Below are 19,083 nucleotides of genomic sequence, written 5' to 3'. Positions count from 1 at the left end.
CCTATGCTCATCAAACCTTTCCCCATATGTCCTGGACCCTGGTAACTGTAATGTCATACAGTTGGAATCACACAGCATGTAGCATTTTCAGACTGAACTTCTTGCAATACGGAATATACAACTGAAGTTCCTGTATGTGAGGTTTATTTTGTTTTATTGCTAGATGACATCCCATTGTATGGATATATCACAATTTGTTTATGTTTTCAAATCTTCTGAAAAACATTGTGGTTGCTTTGGGGGCAAGGATGAATAGATATATAAATGTTCCTGTGCAGGTTTTGGTATGTATATGTTTTTGACTAGGAACATGACTGCTGGAATATATGTTAAGACTACATTTAGCGTTGTTAAAAACAAAAACAAAAACAAAAAACCAAAAAACCGAAAACCCTGCCAAATCTCTTCCAAAGTGGCTGTGCTTTTTTACATTCCCTAAGCAGTGAGTTTCTGTTGTTCCACACTGTTGCCAACATGTTGGTCTGTAGCCATTCTAACAGTGTATAGTGGTATCTCATTGACTAAATTTACACTTTCCTAAGACACATGACCCTGAATATCATTTCATATGCCAGTTTGCTATCTGCAGATCTTCTTTGGCAAGATGTCTTTTCAGATTTTTAGTCAGTTTTTATTTATTTTATTTGTATTATTTTTGAGACAGGGTCTCACTATGTAGTTCTGGCTGTTGCAGAACTCACTCTGTAGACCAGGCTGGCTCAAACTCAGAGATCCACCTGCCTCTGCCTCCTGAGTGCTGGCATTAAAGGTGTGCACTACTACTCCTGGCTTTAGTCTGTTTTTAAATTGGACTTTTTTTTTTTTTGAGACAGCGTCTCATGTATTTCAGGTTGGTCTTGAACTTATGTAGCAGAGTCTTACCTTGAACTCCTGATCCTTCTTCCTTCACCTCTTGAGTGCTGTGTTTACAGAAGTACACTGCTATGCCTGGTTTATGCAGTGTTGGGGATCAAACCCAGGGCTTCAAGCATGCTAGGCATGTACTCTACCAACTAGGTTATATCACCAGCTGCCTGATGAGTTTAAGAATTCTCTGTGCCAGATGGCGGTGGCGCACACCTTTAATCCCCAGCACTTGGGAGGCAGAGACAGGTGGATCTTTGTGAGTTCGAGGCCAGCCTGGTCTATAGAATAAGTTCCAGGAAAGCCATGGCTGTTACACAGAGAAATTCTGTCTTGAAAAACAAAAACAGAAATAAACAAACAAAAAAGAATTCTTTGTATATTTGGGATGTAAGTCTTTTTTTTTTTTCTTTTTAGGTTTTTTGAGACAGGGTTTCTCTGTGTAGCCCTGGCTGTCTTGGAACTCACTCTATAGACCAGGCTGGCCTTAAACTCATAAAAATCCACCTGCCTCTACCTCCAGAGTGCTGGGATTAAAGGCAAGTGCCACCACTGGGCATGAGATGTAAGTCCTTTATTAGGTATATTTTTTAGTACTTTCTCTCTATATAGCTCATTTTTTCATTTACTATTTCTACAGTAAATTTTGTTTGTTTAAGGGCTATTTAAAACATCGGACTAAGGCTATACTTTGATTCTGTGAGCTCACATAACAGATTAAGAAATGAACTGTGAATGCCAGTTGTGGTGGTACACATCTTAATCCTAGCACTTGGGAGGTAGAGGCAAGAGGATCTCTGTGAGTTTCAGGTCAGTCTGGTCTACAGAGCAAGTTCCAGGAGAACCAGGGCTCAGACAAAAACAAAACCAAAGAACTGTGACCTATGTCTATGGATGAAACTTAAGGCTCAGGGTTAATCACATTGCAGTCTTAAATTTTTACACAGCCTAGAGTACAGCAGTCATATTTTTAAGGTCCCTGTGGCTGCTTCACACAGGGTCTGCACTCTTCATAGGCAGTGCAGCCCCGTCATCCTTCAGCCTGTCGTTGTTGTTGATAATGCTGGTTAACTTCCAACCATGGAAGAAAGACTCATTCTCAAGACCATATATCCCCGTTACCACTATTGGCACTGAGGAGTTCTGGATAGATTTTTTTTTCCCCATCTAGATTCAATGCGGTCAGTAATTTTTAATCCAAGAGCCCAGTTGCTAGTAAACTCATGGGCATTTTCAACCACTCTGAATCCATTTCCTCCTGATTCTCTTATTATCTATACCTATTTTGGACTCAATTCCTGGAGAGAAAACCTGCTACATTCACTTCACATAACTACACTTGAGTTTGCCAGGTTCTCCCAAAATCCATCCATGGCAGGTACTTGAGATGAGTATCAGGTTTTTTTTAAAAAGCCAGAATAAAATGATATTGAGCAGAATCCAAGTAATACCTACTTCCAATCACATAGTACTTGAGTAATTCACCTAGTGTCTAGGTGATATATGTAAGAATGTACACTGGGTTGGAAACACAATTATACAATCAAGACTGTACTTGATCTGAGGGCCTTTGACCTTGAAGATATTAACACCTTCTGTGCCAGACTGGGACAGTTCTCCCTGTCTTACAGAGTTCTGCAGTCACCACCACAATATTAAACTGATAGTTACAAAATAAATCTTATTTGGCCACAACTTTAGATGGCTGGAGAAACAAACTTCCATGCTGCAGATCCACCATTTCTCTGAGTTTATCTTCCAAAACATCCACAGAGGGGAAGTTCACGGGTCTGGAGAGCCGGCCTGTCAGTTAAGAGCACCTGCTGCTCTAGCATGAGGCCCCAAGTCTGCACACCAGCGCTCACTCAGGCACCTTGCAAAGCTTGTCATGATAGCTTCCTGGGATCTGATGCCTGTTCTGGCCTCCAAAGGCATTCCCACCAAAGATATTTTAAATTAAAAAAAAAAAATACATGTTAAAATAAATGCCCAGTTTCCTGGTATAAAGCCCTCAGGTCCATTGCAGCTGGTTTTTGTCATAGCTCCTGTCTAGAGCTCTCTTCACTCCTCTTTGGGGCCAACCCGCAGAGCTAACAGGACTGCATGAGCTCACAGGGGTCAGTCATTCTGGACTCTCCCTTTAGACCAAGTGGATCTGACTCTGGAGATTTATAGTTCTATCTTAGTCTTCCTTACATCTTCCAATGGTCCTGGAGCTGAGAGATCACGACAATGATCTCCATTTTATAGATTTTGAAATTGATGCTGGAAAAAACAAACTGACTTTATTAGCTGGAAGAGTACATTTAGAAGTTAACTTAAGGCCAGGCGGTGGTGACACATGCCTTTAATCCCAGCACCCAGAAGGCAGAGCCAGGCGGATCTCTGTGAGTTCGAGGCCAGCCTGGTCTACAGCACAAGATCCAGGACAGGCACCAAAACTAAACAGAGAAACCCTGTCTCAAAAAAAAAAAAACAAAACAAAAAACAAAACAAAAAAACAAAACAAAAAAAGAGTTAACTTAAAAACCATTTGAGGGGCTGGAGAGATGATGGCCCAGAGGAGCTGAAGAGATGGCTCAGAGGTTAAGGATGCTGGCTGTTCTTCCAGAGCAACCACATGGTGGCTCACAACCATCTAATAATGAGATCAGGTGCCCTCTTCTGGCCTGTAGGCATACATGCAGGCAGAACTTTGTATAAATAATAAATAAATATTTTTTAAAAAAATCACTTGATTCTGAAGCCAGGCATGGTGGTGCACACCTTTAGTCTTAGCACTTGAGGAGTAGAGACAGGTAGATATCTGTGAGTTTGAGACCAGCCTGGTCTATGTAGTGAGTTCAAGGACAGCCAGGGCTATTAGAGAGAATTGTTTTGAAAAAACAAAAATATGCTAGGTGATGGTGGCACATGCCTTTAATCCTAGCATTAGGGAGGCAGTAGCAGTTGGATCTCTGTGAGTTCAAGGCCAGCCTGGTCTACAGAGTGAGTTCCAGGACAGCCAGGGCTACACAGAGAAACCCTGTCTTGAAAAAAAAATAGTAATAAACAAACAAAAATCATTTGATTATGGAGCTGGAGAAATGGGTTTTGGTTAAGAGAGCATAGCATATTGTTCTTGCAGGGGACCCGAGTTCAGTTCCCAAATACCCATGTCAGGGGGCTTACAACCACCTATAACTCCAGCTCTGAGATCAGAAACTTCTGACCTCACTGGACACTGGCATTCATGTACACAGACACAGAATATGAAAACATTTTTTAAAAAATCATTTGATTCCGCTGGGCGGTGGTGGCGCACGCCTTTAATCCCAGCACTCGGGAGGCAGAGCCAGGAGGATCTTTGTGAGTTCGAGGCCAGCCTGGTCTCCAAAGCGAGTTCCAGGAAAGGCGCAAAGCTACACAGAGAAACCCTGTCTCGAAAAACCAAAAAAAAAAAAAAAAAAAAAAAAAAAATTTAAAAATCATTTGATTCTATATATTCAGGGTTTCACGAGGGCAAAATTCTAGTCTGAACCCAGATGTTCTTTCTTTCTTTCTTTTTTTCTTTTTTTTTTTTTTTTTTTTTTTTTTTTTTTTTAAGATTTATTTATATTTATTTATTTATACACACATACAGTGTTCTGCCTGCATGTATGCTTGCAGGCCAGAAGAGGACACCAGATCTCACTACAGATGGTTGTGAGCCACCAAGTGGTTGCTGGGAATTGAACTCAGGACCTCTGGAAGAGCAGTCAGTGCTCTTAACCACTGAGCCATCTCTCCAGCCCTCAGGTGTTCTTTCTAATAAGTAGTCAGCACGAGGATCTCCATTGCTCTTGTCGACACAGAACACATGGCTTCTCTTTTCCAGAAGACTGAGTGGGTGGGCGCGATGGGGTTGCTGGAGTCTAATGTCTCCCTGTACTCACCTTTGGCGGCAGTCAGCATGGTAGAGGCCAGTTCACACTGCTGTGATTCCAAATGTCCAAGTGTGAACCAGCGAGGGTAACGGCTGGGCACCACAGACACCATGTGATGAGAGTGGGAAGTGTCGCCTGCAGAAGATGAGTTTTCTAGAACAGGTAACCTAGAAGACCCAGGAAGCACCATCAGCTTCATTTAGGTTCTGGCCATTGTGAGCCCCTTTAGGGAAGCTTGCTTTTTGCTGGGGAGGAATTGGTCAGGGAAAGACAGGCTGAGAGCTTTGAAGGGTTTTAAACCTACAGTATATATCAGACGGGTGCCTGGGCACTTGGAAACTTCAAGCTGAATAGACCCCACTATAAGAGATTTGACTGGCATGTATGTAGAGTGCATAGGATTATCTTGAAGAACATAAGTAACACATACCAAGGGGCTGGAGAGATGGCGCAGCGGTTAGGAACACTGGCTGCTCTTCCAAAGGACCCAGGTTCAATTCCCAGGACCCATATGGCAGCTCACAACTGTAAGTAACTCTAATTCTAGGGGACTCAATGCACATAAAAATTAAAATGAGAAAAGAAAAACCTATTAAAAAAAAAAAGAAACACATACCAGAGAATTTCATTTTAGCTAAGGAGTTCTCTCAGTCTTATGGCCTAACTAAAGTTCTTCCCCTGTGTGGTCTGCTACATTTCAGAGATCTATACTCGTAAACCAAGGACCCTATTCTAACTTGAAAACAAGATTCTCATAGAGTATTGTTTCTTGGGGTATACATATTTATCTCTGCTTCTCTCACACGCCTCTGGAGACCTGTACCTGGACTCATGACTGAATGGAGTCATGGAAGGATATAAATCACTTCTCAGGTTGCCCAAGTGGCTCCCAAACAGAGAAGCACCATACCTATTATACCTCAGGGACCTGTTCAGACAACCTATCATGAGCATGGCCAGGGGGGCAACTACTTCATTAATAAAGAATCCCAGATCCTAAATCCTACGGAAACACCTATGCTGCTGTAAGGGGGGCTTGGTGTCGGGAACAGACGGAGAGGAAAGGGGAGTAGGATAAGCGGAGAGAGAGGGCACTGAGGACGCCTGCCTTGGTGGAGACAGACGGACTGGACACGGGCTACCCACCTCATGGCTCGCAAGGCTAACTTGTAGGCCAGGTCCGGGTCGTGAGGCAGCAGAGCTGAGAACAGGTACTTGGCGAAGGTGTGCATAGGAACACTCTCCCGGTGGACAACTTCTCCGAGACCGCTGAAGGGGCCTCCTGGGGGAGGAGACGAGCCAGCCGACTATTATTTACTTGTTCATTTGTTTTTGGTTGTTCAAGACAGAGTTTCTCTGTGTAGCCCTGGCTGTCCTGGAACTCGTTCTGTAAACCGGGCTGGCCTCAAACTCAGAGATCCACCTGCTTCTGCCTCCTGAGTGCTGGGATTAAAGGTGTGCACCAGTTTATTTGTTTATTTTTTATGCTTAGTACAGCCTAGACTCAGGAGCTCAGGGACCTACCTGAGTTTGTTTGCTAAACAAAGGAACCTTCATTACTCTTTAATGTCATAATATCTGCATGACTGTGCTATGTGAGAGAAGGGGGCCCAGGGACCAGCCAGAGGTTTTGTTACTGTAGCCCCCTTTCTTCTTACCTTCCAGCAGCAAGATGCACTGTTTCCTTAATGTCTGTACTAGCTCGTCATCCAGCTGCAGTTCCTGGAGTTGGCTTAGGAGTTGCTCCTCATTACGGCACACCTTGTCCTGGGCATAGAGGCCTTCAGGCATTACCCTCTGTTGACCCATGCCCATCAAAGCAACTTCCAGGGCCAATGACAGGTACGACTCATTGCTGTTTGGGCAACCTGAAGCCACAGGTATGTGCTGGTACACAGGCAGTCTGCTTTCATTCATATCTGAGGACAACAGGCATACCAGGTTCTTAGGACAGGTCTAATGGTTCTTCTGTGCCTCTACCTGTCCCACTTTGGGATATCAGTTGCTTAATATTTACCACAAAGCTAATTCAGAACCTCAAGGCAGTAAGAAAAATACACTGGAAAGAGACTTTAAGAATCACAAAGATTCCTACACAACACAAAAATTGGCTAGGCCAGTCAGGGAACCATAAAGTCTTATCTTTTGCCAGTGCATTATATAATCTCGTAATTGTTTTTGTGTCTGTTTCTGTTACCTCAGTGTGAGCATCTTAAAGGAGTGAGACCATCTCACTGTTCTATGTTTCTCTACGGCCTGATACCAGAAGAGCACGGTATGCCAGCGGTAAACGAACCAAGTGCAACTTCAGCTATGAATGTCATTGTGTAGAGGAAGGTGACCAAAGATGTGGACTCCCTATGCAGGAGATCAGACGGACAATCAGGGCCTTCCCTAATTTGGCTTGGGTTAATTCTTATATCTCTACCCAGAGACACACTTGACTCCATCTAGTTTTAACTTTTACTTTGGTAACCCTTGCATCTTCTTTATTATGATTTTATATGCTCCACTCAGAATTTCAGGAAGCAAGCCTTGGTTTAAGAGCCAGTGTCTTGTTGGGTATGATGGCATATGCCTGGGAAGCCTTTAGCTTCTCAGGCATATGAGAGGTGGTGAGAGGATGGCTTGAGTGCATGAGTTCAAAACCAGCATGGGGGAATAAAAAGGAGTATATGGGAGCATTTGGAGGGAAGAACGGGAAGGGAGAAATGATATAATCTCAAAAACAAAACAAATAAACAAAAATGATCCTGATTCCCCACCCCCCTTTCTACTAAGTAGCTTTGGAAGACAAGTAAGTAGCAGGTAATGCTAGGATCATACGAAGATCAGTCATAATTTCTCCTTGCAAGCAGCTGATAGTGTGGTAAGAGATATTTGTAGACACTGTAATGCAGTGGACTAATACTAAAGTAAATGCAAAAATTAAACACAGTGATAGCACAAAGGAAAAAGAAGCAATTGTGTATCTAGCCTAGCTATTGTGATAGAGTTAGGCTATCCTTCTCCACATTTGGAAAACTGGTACAAAGCTACCATGAGGGAGAGTGTTAAAAGAAAATCAGAGAGTATTTCCAGGTAGCTAGTTAGATGTTAGCAGGCTTAAAGGTCACTGGGGACCAAGTCCTTCATAATCAGCAGCTATAAAGTGAGGGTGTGAAACGTCAGCATTTTGATCACTAGTCAAAAGAACTGGATCTGTGGCTGGAGAGATGGCCCCACAGTTAAGCACTTTTACTGTTTTCCTAAGGAGGTGGCTTCAGATCCTAGCACCCCTGTCAAGTGCTTGTACACTAGCTTCAATCTGATGCCTCTTTAAAAAAGAAATAAAGAAATCGGAGGTAGGAGGGGTGATCTGAGTCTTATCTCTGGCCCTGGGTAGGGAAATGACATTTTATTTTGCAGGAGAAAAATTACTATATAGCTGTAGGCTAGGCTTTCTGGCAAAGATTAAAGAGTTATCATTGCCTTCTTTAACACTGGGATAGGAAGGTGCCCTCAAGAAGATGTCTGTTACAGCAGTTTTAGAAGTGGTATAAAGCCTACCTAAAACTGTAGGCCTCTTTAGTCAATGGTCACTCTCTGAGGGTGTTCTGCTGTACAATGGCCTGTTAGCCACTATCCACTCTCCCTTTGAGAGTGTACCACTTTACTTGTGATACAGTCCAATGATCTTCCACACTACACTCTATGTGCCTTGTCTAATTTTTTTTAAATTTGTTTGCTTTTGAGACAGCATCTCACTCACTAGGTACCCTTGCCTGGCCTGGAACTTGCTATGTGTAGACAGCTTTAGCCTCAAACTCAGAGTCCCTCCTGCCTTTGCTTCCTGAGTGCTGGGATTAAAGGTGTGTATCATTGCGCTCAGTCCTATCTAATTCTCTCAACAGAGATCATAAGGATTGGAGCGCCAAGGGGAAACTAGAGCAAGGTCTTGCAAATGGTATTATATGATTTCAAAGATAGATACTTTGTTGTTTTTTGAGATGGGGTCTTACACTGTGTGGTCCAGGCGGGCCTTTTCTGTTGCAATCCTCTTGCTTCAGTGGTCTGATTTTTTATACCTGGGTTTTTTTTTGTTTTTGTTTTTGTTTTTGAGATGGTCCAGGCTACCTCTGAAACTCTGGGCTCAAATGATCTTCCTGTGTTAGCCTCGTGAGTAGCTGTGGCTACAGGTGGGCACTGCCATGAACAGCTTGAGACACACACTCTTGCTGGATGGTCTATCCCATTTCAGGACTGCTCTGAACTTTTAGCCTCTGACTCCTGAAATTCCTCTAACCCTTCTTATTCCCCAAAGAAGCTAGTAAGGTAAAGCAGGAAAGCAGGACATGCATGGCTAGACCACAGAGTTTAGCAGAGAGAAAGCTGCCATGGGCATTCCTGGCTTGTCTCAGGCTGACCCCTGTACCTGACATTTCCATGTAGCTGTCATCATTCAGGCGGCAGGCCTCGGTCAAAGTGAGAAACAGGCAGCCAATGGGATCCAGGGGATGGCCCACCCAGCCCTCCAGGTTCGTGATTGTTGTGGTTCCTCTCTGCAACAATTCTGGAAATAAGCAGGTTCCAAGTTTTAGACAGATAGAGGCAGGAATTGCACTTTTCTTCTGATTTGGTTTCCTAATCAGTATCATTCAGGCCTTGACGGGAAAGTCAAAGAAAAGCTCCCCTTATTATCATGTCTTTGTTTGATTGGCCTGATCACAAGCTCACCAGCCAGCTCTAATGTAGACTGTCTGCTGGCAGTGCATATATGGAGACAGCTTTACAGTTTCAAACGCATCTTCTCAGGGTCTTAATGGGTCTTCCACCTGCCCTGTGAAAGGCAGACATCATTGTTCCTATTTTACAAACAACAAAGCTGAGATTCACAGGAATAGCATACCCACTCAGCAGGTAGAATTACTTGGAATCCTCAAGCCTGTGGTCCTGAATGAAAATTAGGTTCTGGGTCTTCTTATCTCCTGAGGATCCTTACTGCCTCAGACCCCAAGATGTTAGAGGATTCCTAACCACTATACCTTTCTTCTGGTGTTTGTAGATCTCTAGCTGCCGCTGCTGCTGTAACCTCAGAGTATTAATGATGGCCACCGTGAGTCTGAGAGCCTCTTTTGGATACCCATGAGATCGCAGTGCATCAACACGAGCGCAGGCTGTAGGCACATGCTCTGCCAGGCAGGAAGAAAATGATTTGGTTGAGTTCAAAGTTCAAGCACAGGCTGTAGGCACATGCTCTTCCAGGAAGGAAGAAAAGATTTTGCTTGAGTTCAAATCAGGAAAGTCCATGTCTGACAGACAAAGAAAGTCTGTGTTCAGTCCAGTTTCTCAGATTCAACTTAACAGTGCTTTATAACAGGGACTGTATCTTTATCTTCAAGAATATAAAATTTATATATGTGGCTAGAGATAGCCTAGAAAGGTAGAACACAGAGATCTGCTGGCTTCTGCCTCCTGAGTGTGCCACCATGCCAATAACTATCAACTTCTTTGTTTTGTTTTCTTTTCTTGAGTCAAGGTTTCTCTGTGTGGCCCTGGCTGTACTGTACTCACTCTGTAGACCATCCTGGCCTTGAACCCAGAGCTCTACCCGCCTCTGCTTCCCAAGTGCTGGGATTAAAGGTATGCACCATCATGCCCAGCATTATTAACTTCTTAAAATAAGGGAGTGATCTTAACAAGCCTTTCATTTTACTTTATCATTTCCACTAGAGGCAAAATTAAAAATTATAGAAATAACTGGGACTGGGAAGAGGAAGCAGGAAGATCACTGGGCTTCTTGGCTAGATAGTCTAGCTGAGGTTTAGGGACAGACTCTCTCAAAATATAAGGTAGAAAGAAATTAAGGAAGAGATCTGCTGTCTACTTCTGTCATTTACATGCTCATCCACACATCTGAATGTATAAACATAAGCACACACACATATAAAATAATGCAGAAGATTTAAAGATATAAATAAGCAAAATACAAAATAAAAATAACTTCTCTTTACAATTTCATGTATATTTATCCAGATTTTTCAATTTTTAAACCAAATTTGGGATGTTATAGTTATTGTTTTGCAACTTAATAGTAATTGTAAATACTTTTCCATGGCATTAAATATGCTTGTATAACATTCAAAATAAATACATGTCATTCCACTGACTATGTTCATCTACTGGCTAATCAAATTGGACATTGAAGTAGTTCCCAATTCCCATCTGTACATCATTTATTTCTGTGCTATAATGAACCCCTTAGCCTGCTTGCTTTACTTAATTAGTTAATTACCTGAGTTTTTGGAAACAGTCTCACTGTGTAACTGTAGCTGGTCTAGAACTTGCTACATAGACCATACTGGCATTGAACTCACAGATATCCACCTGCCTCTGCCTCCCAGATTCTGAGGTTAAGGTATGTATTCACCACACCAGGCTTCTAAGCTGTATTTTAGAATGAGTGTTCTCTAATAAAGTTAAGGACAAACTGACTGTAAGTCAGAAGACTGTTGTAGAAGTTTAAACTAGATGAAGCAGTTCTATCTTGTTATGAAGGATGCTAGGAAGATGAGACAGAGGAAAGGACAACAGCCTGGTGATGACCACAGACTGCAGCCTCCTTACTAGCTCAGGGTAGCTAGTTTCAGACACAGCGTTATTTCTATTTGTGTGTGCTCATGTGTGTGCACATATGTGCTCATACGTGTGGAGTCCAGAGGACAACCTTGGGCATTACTCCTGAGACATTATCTACCTCTTAAAAATTTTTACATGTTATCGCCGGGCGTTGGTGGCGCACGCCTTAATCCCAGCACTCGGAAGGCAGAGCCAGGTGGATCTCTGTGAGTTCGAGGCAGCTGGTACAGTGAGTTCAGAAACAAACTACACAGAGAAACCTGTCAAAAAAAAAAAAAAAAAATTTTTTACATGTTATTTATTATTACTGTGTGTCTATGAGTGTGAGTGCAGGCATGTGTATGGCACAGACTGCAGGTGGAGATCAAAGGACAAATTTCAGGAGTGGGTTCTCCCCTTCCACTATAGGTTCCAGCAGTCAAACTCAGGTCACCCAGCTTGTGCAGCAAACATTTTTACCCACAAAGCTGTTTTGCTGGCTCTTTTTCTTTTTTTTTTAAAGACAGGGTCTCTCACTGGCCTGTAACTAGCCACTTACACTAGGCTAGGCTGGCTAGCAAGCTCCAGGGATCTGCTGTCTCGGCCTCCCCAGTACTGGGATTATAAGAACATACTATCATGCCTGGATTATTTTACATGGGCCCTGGGGTTCAAACTCTGGTACTTTCTGACCAAGCTACTGCCTCAGTTCCTGTAGTGCTTTTCAATCAAAACAGATAAGTTCAGAGCAGAATATAAAGTTGCTTAGTAACAGAGGACTAAAAGTGTGTGAACTGATGTCTAGGGGCTTCGTATCAACTGCTTTGTCTTCTTCCTAAAGCTTAGGGAAAGGATACAGATTTCCACCTGATATTGCTATACCTCAGTTAAGCACACATACAAATGAAGCTGGCCTCAAATAAATGACCCAGGTTGGTAGCAAACACTCCAACAGAGCTATACAGACTCTAAGTTGTAGCTAGTGTTGCTGGGACCTATACTGCTGGCTCGTGGGCCGGGTACAGGTAGGACTGGGCCCTGAAATTCTTGGAGCACAAGAGGGCCAGACTTACCAAGCCACAGTGGCTGGCCGTGGGAATTGAAGAGTAGTCGCTCATTCTCCCGCTGGCAGGCAGGAGCTGCATAGATGTCACTGCTGATTATTCGCTGTAGGTGGCTGTCCTGCCAGTGTAGCTCACGGCCTTCAATGGCTCTAGTGAAGACTGTTCGTCTTGGTCTGGATAAGGAGTCTGGGGGAGGAAAAAGAAAGGCTGAATAATCTGAAGCTCTAACACCCCGTCTTCTTCAGGTGGGAGGCTGGTCAGAAGAGCAGTCTGGACATTCCGTCTGGGTACTCATGCTGTCTCCTTAAATAAGCCTTACACCTACATCTTCTATCAAAAAAAAAAAAAAACCCCGTATACAGAGGTCTATGGATTCCCTCCTCTTTGAACAGCCCTCTACTGGGATCCAGAGCCACAAGAAACTTGAAGAGACATTTGTGCTCTGCGACTCAACCGTTAGGATAGAACCTGTTTTCCACAGCAGTCAGAGAAAGAAAGAGGCACCTAGAGAATACCCTAACTAATCATAACTTGTTTCATTTGTAGCGTGACCCTCATCATACCAAGGGCTTCTGTGATCTTCATATCAGAAGCTGAAAAAACTACTCAGGAGCTCAACACAGGAAGCTCAGAAATTTGAGGCTAGCTTGGGTGATATAATACTCTGTTTTAACAAACAAACAACACCCCCTGCCTCAGGTCCCCTAAAAATCAAACACAAATAAAATTTACACATAAAAATAATAAAGGTTGAGAAAGATGCAAAGCAGTCTGCATTTGGGGACCTTTGTCACTGCGCTGTCAGTGTGTGGTTGGTTCTCCACAAGGAAAGCTGATGCTGACGAAACCTTCTGACTGAAAGCTGACCATGCCACCTCCCTTCCAGAAGAGGGCTACGGGGAAATCAACACTACAGAGTAAGCTCAAATCTAACAGTCTCTGTGAGTGTATGTGTTTGTCTGTCTGTATCCCTCCTAGTTTATATTCTCTTCTAAGAATACTGAGTCTGCCCCAAAGCTAACCTGTTCTCAACACAACTTCTGTACTTTGCTTGTTTCATCTTGTCCATGCTCATAGTGTAGTAGTTCCAACACTCTGCAAATGAGTAACAGAGGCCCAGAGAGTTAAAGTCCCCTGAGCGTGCGTGCGTGCGTGCGTGCGTGCGTGCGTGTGTGTGTGTGTGTGTGTGTGTGTGTGTGTGTGTGTGTGTGTGTGGCGGGGGCAGCCTGGTTCTTTATTCTGGAATTCAAATGTTCACTGCCTAGATTTTTTGCTCAGCCATCTCAGTCTTTGCTATTCTCCCACATAGATTAGTTGTATCTTCTCAAATAGACTGTAAACTCTTCCATAAGCTCAACTATTTTGGGGGATGTGTGGGAAGGCCGAGATAGGGTTTAAACTTGCTATGTAGCCAAGGTTGGCCATGAATTTGATCCTCCTGCCTCTATCACCCCCTGCTTCTACCTCCTAAGTGCAGGGATTATAGGCATCCCTGACTTTACAAACTTTACAAATAAAAGTTTGTTTCTTTGTTGTTAAATGTGTGTGTGTGTGTGTGTGTGTGCTTGATGAGTGTATGCACATCACACATTTAGATCAGCAAAGGGCATCAGACTCCCTGAAACTGGAGACGTAAGCAGTTGTGAGCCACCTAGTGTGGTGGCTGGAACTGAACCCAGGTCCTCTGTCCAGAGCAGCAAGTACTCTTACTTGCTGAGCCATCTCTCCATACCCATAAACTAAATTAAAAAAAAAAAAAATGGAACATGAGTGAACAACATGAAAGATCAAAACACTAATAAACATGAAATAATAAATTTATCCAATATGCTTTAAGAAAAAACTCCATTAGCTATAATTCAATTACTACTTTGCCTGATTAATGATAGCTGAAAATATTTGGGGTCAAGAACTGAACTACATGACACTTTCAGAGAAACCCAAATTAGATGCTTGTGTAATGATGTGATGGCTCACCTTGGTTGTCAACTTGACTAGTTCTGAAATCAACTAAAACCCAAGCAGTTGGACACACCTGTGAGGGATTGTTTTTTTGATTGGATTACTGAGTTGGGAAGACCCACTCTAACTCTGAGCCAAACTTTCTGGTGGCAGCCCACATAAAGGACATAGGAGAAGAAAGCTCGCTATCCTGCCTGCTTGTCCTCACTCTCCATGGCAACTTCATCTATCCTGCTGCCCAGGCACTCCTTCAACTGGTATTAGAACCTACTTCTTCAGACTCCAAGACTGAAGACCAGCTAAGACAATCCAATCTAGGGGACTTAGAGCTTGGGCAGCTCACAACTGTCTGTAACTCCAATTTCAGGGCCCTGATACTCTCTGCTTCCACAGATACTACATTCACATGCACAAATGCACACATACACATATAAATGCAGTTAATTTGTAATAATAAATTATTTACTAATAATAAAATTTATTGAATTCATAGGTTTGCTTTAATCTAATGTTTCAGAGCACACATGACTCATTTACTTGAGGTGCTGGACAAAAGAGAAAGCACTAGGAAAGAGTACACAGTCTTCTATTGGCGAGAGTCTTTCACCCTGACTGAGTATTTGCTCTGGTCTGCTCAGCACACAGTGGGGACAGCTCTCATTGCTTTGCAATTCATTGAATCATCTAATACTTCATACACAGCAGATACTGTTACAGGCAGGATTGGTAAAGTCTGTTTCTATTAACTTTTACATTGAAATGGGGAGAGAGCTAAATATACAGTATATCAGACATATACATTTATAAATACTATGAAAAAAAACTAAAGCAGAGTTAGGGAGAAAGGAAAGATGATATTAGGTTAAGGTTATTGTTTCATATAGAGTGGTCTCTAATAAAACAACACTGAGAGGCTGCGGATGTAGCTCAGTTGGTGGAATGCTTGCCTAGCACCACATGAAACACTAGCATTGTGGTGTACGCCTGTAACCTCAGCATTTGGGAGGTGGAAGAGGCGGGGTCAGACATTCAAGGCCACTCTTGGCTGCACAAAGATGCTAGGTCAGCCTGGGATATACAAACCCACCTAAAAATCAAAACAAAAGCTGGTGTGGTAGCACATACCAGCCTGGACTACACAGTGAATTCCAGGCCAGCTAAGCATACAGCAAGACCTTGTCTCAAAAAGACAAACAACTACCCCAGAAAACAAAAGAAAATAAAAACCCAAAACTAAAACAAGCCCCGCAAAAGATAATTTTTGAACAGCTTTGTGAGGTGGTATATGCCTACAGTCCCAGCCACTGAAGGAGATCACTTGAGCCAGGAATGCAGTAAGACTCTGTCTCAGAGAGGGAGAAGGGGAGGGGGAGGAGAGAGCATTTGAATGCCGGGATCTGTAGGAACTAAGAGGCAAGCCACAGTGACAATTAAGAGAACATTCCAGGTGGAAGAATAGCAAGCACTAAGTCCTGAGGTAGGAATGTATTTGGGGAATGTTTGAAAACAGCAAGGAGGCCAGACTAGTTGGATGGAATGAGCAAGCTGTTAGGCAGCCACTTGTAACAGTTTATCAGAGATAATGGTAGGAGGTTTAAGTAATAAACAGTAGAGATGGTAAGTACTTGGATTCTGGTTATGTTCTGAAGTAAAGGCAAATAAGACCATTGTCTTAGTTAGAGTTTTATTGCTGTGAAGAGACACCATGACCTTGGCAAGTCTTTTTTTTTTTTTTTTTTCTTCCTGAGACAGAGTTTCTCTGTGTGGTTTTGGTGCCTGTCCTGGAGCTCACTCTGTAGACCAGGCTGGCCTCAAACTCACAGAGATCCACCTGCCTCTGTCTCCTGAGTGCTGGAATAAAGGTGTGCGCCACCACTGCCCAGCTCCATGGCAAGTCTTATAAAGGAAAACATTTAACTGGACCTGGCTTACAGTTTCACAGGTTTAGTCCATTAGCCTCATGACAGGAACATAGTGACATGCAGGCTGACATGGTGTTGGAGAAAGAGCTAAGAGTTCTACATCTTGATCCACAGGCAGCAGAGAGAGACTATGTCCTGGGTATAGTCTGAGCATAAGAGACACACTTCCTCCAACAAGGACACACCACACTCCAACAAGGCCACACCTAATGTGCCACTCTCTATGGGCCAAATATTCAATCACATGAATCTATGGGGGCCATATCTATTCAAACCACCACACCTACAAGTAAGATGTGGGTGAGAGAGAAAAGAAGAATCAAGAATGAGTCCAAACTGAGCAATAGTGGTACACACCTGTAATTCTAGTACTTGGGAGGCAGAGACAGGATTAGCAAGCTTGAGGACAGCCTGCACCTGCCTATCTAAAAAAACAAAAACAAACAAACAACAAAAAAAAAAAGAACAAGAAAAAAGGAAAGGAAGCAGAAGGGAATAAGATACAAGCAGGAGCCTCAAAAGTAAACAAATATGCAAGACTAGGGCTAAGAGGAAAAGTCTGAGCAGGAGACACACACTTGGGAATGAACAGATATTTATTAAAATAGAGCATTCACCAAGGCAGAAGAGGAGGAGGATGGTCTAACAACAGTGTAGGCACTTAGAGCATGTGGAAGTTGGAAAGTCGGGGAGGAGACAGTAAGGGGGCGATGGAGTGGTAATGAGAACTCACAGAGTGCTGGGATTAAAGGTATGCGCCACCACCGCCCAGTTTATTTCTGTATTTTATGTATATGAGTGCTCTATCTGCAGAGGGCATCAAATCCCATAGTTGTGAGCCACCACGTGGTTGCTGGGAATTGAACTTAGGACCTCTGGGAAGAGAAGCCAGTGCTGAGTTGTCTATCCAGGCCTCCTATAATGAGATCTTCTCAAACGAAACATAGCAACAATTCAGCAACACCAAAGATTGGGCTGTGTGTGGAAAAGAATAAGGTAACAATAAGAACCAACACAAAATGAGAAATTCAAGAGTGGGGTGTGTGTTTATATATATATATATATATATTTGATCCTCTGTGCCATCTAAAGTCTATACTAAAGTGATGACTTCCTGTGTTGTGTAGGCTAGATGAGTGCCGGGAATGGATAGCTGAGTGAAGTGACAAAATTATAGTCTCTTCATGGCTCGTTAACTTAGTTATCTTAAGTATACTGGCAACCAATTATGGCACAATAGAAGACGGCCAAACAAAAACAAAGTGATTTCTTATTATTTAAGTGATTTCTTTCTCGAGGCTGAAAATGCTGATAGCTATTACTTCAAAAAAAAAAAAGAAAAAAGAACAAGTGTAAGATCAATGTCCAACAAAATGACCTACCAATAAAGACTCGATGAACTAGCCGGGCGTTGGTGGCGCACGCCTTTAATCCAGCACTCGGAGGCAGAGCCAGGCGGATCTCTGTGAGTTCGAGGCCAGCCTGGGCTACCAAGTGAGCTCCAGGAAAGGCGCAAAGCTACACAGAGAAACTGTCTCGAAAAAAAAAAAAAAAAAAAAAAAAAAAAAAAAACTCGATGAACTAAAGAACAATGGTCAACATCAAAAGGCCTGAGTTAGAAGGAATGACATGGATGTTGATGAATCTGTAGACCAGTGAGCTGCTCAAAAGGCAGAGGGTATGCTATTAATGTACTAGATTTGCCTTACAGTGGAGTAGGAGTCTTGTCAATAACTTGGGGTGATGTATTTGGTTTTTTTGGAGACAGGGTTTCTCAGAGTATCCCTGGTAAGAGGACTGAGCAGACACCATAAAAGGCTGCTCAGTCTTCTCTAAGAGATCAGGCCTCAATTTCAGTTTCTTGAGACTGACAAGCAGTTTCCGGAAGAGCCCACAAACAAAGGACAATCAGTCTCCAACACCCAACAGCAAGGACAAGGAGGCCTGGTACATGCAGGCCAGGCCTGAGCCACAGTCAGCAAGCTCAAGGTAATAACCAAATAAGGACAAAGCCTGGGACTTGTCCAGGCCTGCCCAGAAATGAAAAAGCTATACCCTTAACCAGCCCCTGACTAGCCATGGCCAATTAGAACATACTAATATGATTGCCACTTGCTTAAACAAATCATATCTAAAACGACCTAACTGCTCTAGGACCTCCCCTTGGCTGTGCTTACAAGGAGTCCACTTATCCCTCTCAGGACCCTAACAACTGGTTGTCCTGAGATTTACTCTGTAGACCAGGCTGGCCTCAAACTCAGAGATCAGCCTGCCTCTGCCTCGTGAATGCAGCGAGGGTTTGGTAAGGATACTACACAAAAAGATCCGTCTGCTTGCCTCTACCCTCAGGATGCTGGGAATACAGGACTGAGACACAATACCTGGCCTTAGGTTTTGTTTACTTTTTGGTAGGCTTCTGTCTCTCCTTTAAAGCAGGTTTTCTAGCTATACAAACCCAGAGAATCTGAAGGTTGAGAGGAATCGGGCAGAGAGCACTAGGACTTCCTGCTGGGCACTGTAGACTCCCTTGATGTGGAAAAAGACAGCATCCTCAATGTCAAATGCTTATGCTTACCTAAAATTTAGCATGTTGAGGTGAATTAAAAAAAGCTTTTCTTATTTATGATGATAAATTTGCCATGAAAAAAAAGAGAAAAAAGAAGGCCGCCTGACCACCATTGTTCTGGTGTTTTGTCCTCTTACCTTCTGAAGTTCTAAACAAAAAGGTACTTGGCTCACCTGGGCTGTGGCTGGCACTCTGGGAAAGTG

At 43.0% G+C, this 19,083-nt stretch overlaps 1 protein-coding gene across 1 annotated transcript in view; it reads right to left on the bottom strand.

The window, feature by feature from the left end:
• Zswim5 (zinc finger SWIM-type containing 5) overlaps positions 1-19,083 on the bottom strand; it is a 113,677-nt gene that overhangs the window by 4,580 nt on the left and 90,014 nt on the right. Inside the window, 7 exon segments of the mRNA XM_028889808.1 lie at positions 4,779-4,936; positions 5,916-6,051; positions 6,428-6,688; positions 9,184-9,321; positions 9,794-9,940; positions 12,440-12,616; positions 19,054-19,083. The exon segment at positions 19,054-19,083 is cut by the window's right edge and continues 150 nt beyond it. Coding sequence (XP_028745641.1) covers positions 4,779-4,936; positions 5,916-6,051; positions 6,428-6,688; positions 9,184-9,321; positions 9,794-9,940; positions 12,440-12,616; positions 19,054-19,083 — 1,047 coding nt within the window.

The sequence above is a fragment of the Peromyscus leucopus genome, chromosome 2, assembly GCF_004664715.2.
Source record: "Peromyscus leucopus breed LL Stock chromosome 2, UCI_PerLeu_2.1, whole genome shotgun sequence".
Taxonomy (NCBI): Eukaryota; Metazoa; Chordata; class Mammalia; order Rodentia; family Cricetidae; genus Peromyscus; species Peromyscus leucopus.
This window is presented reverse-complemented; position numbering and strand designations above follow the sequence as displayed.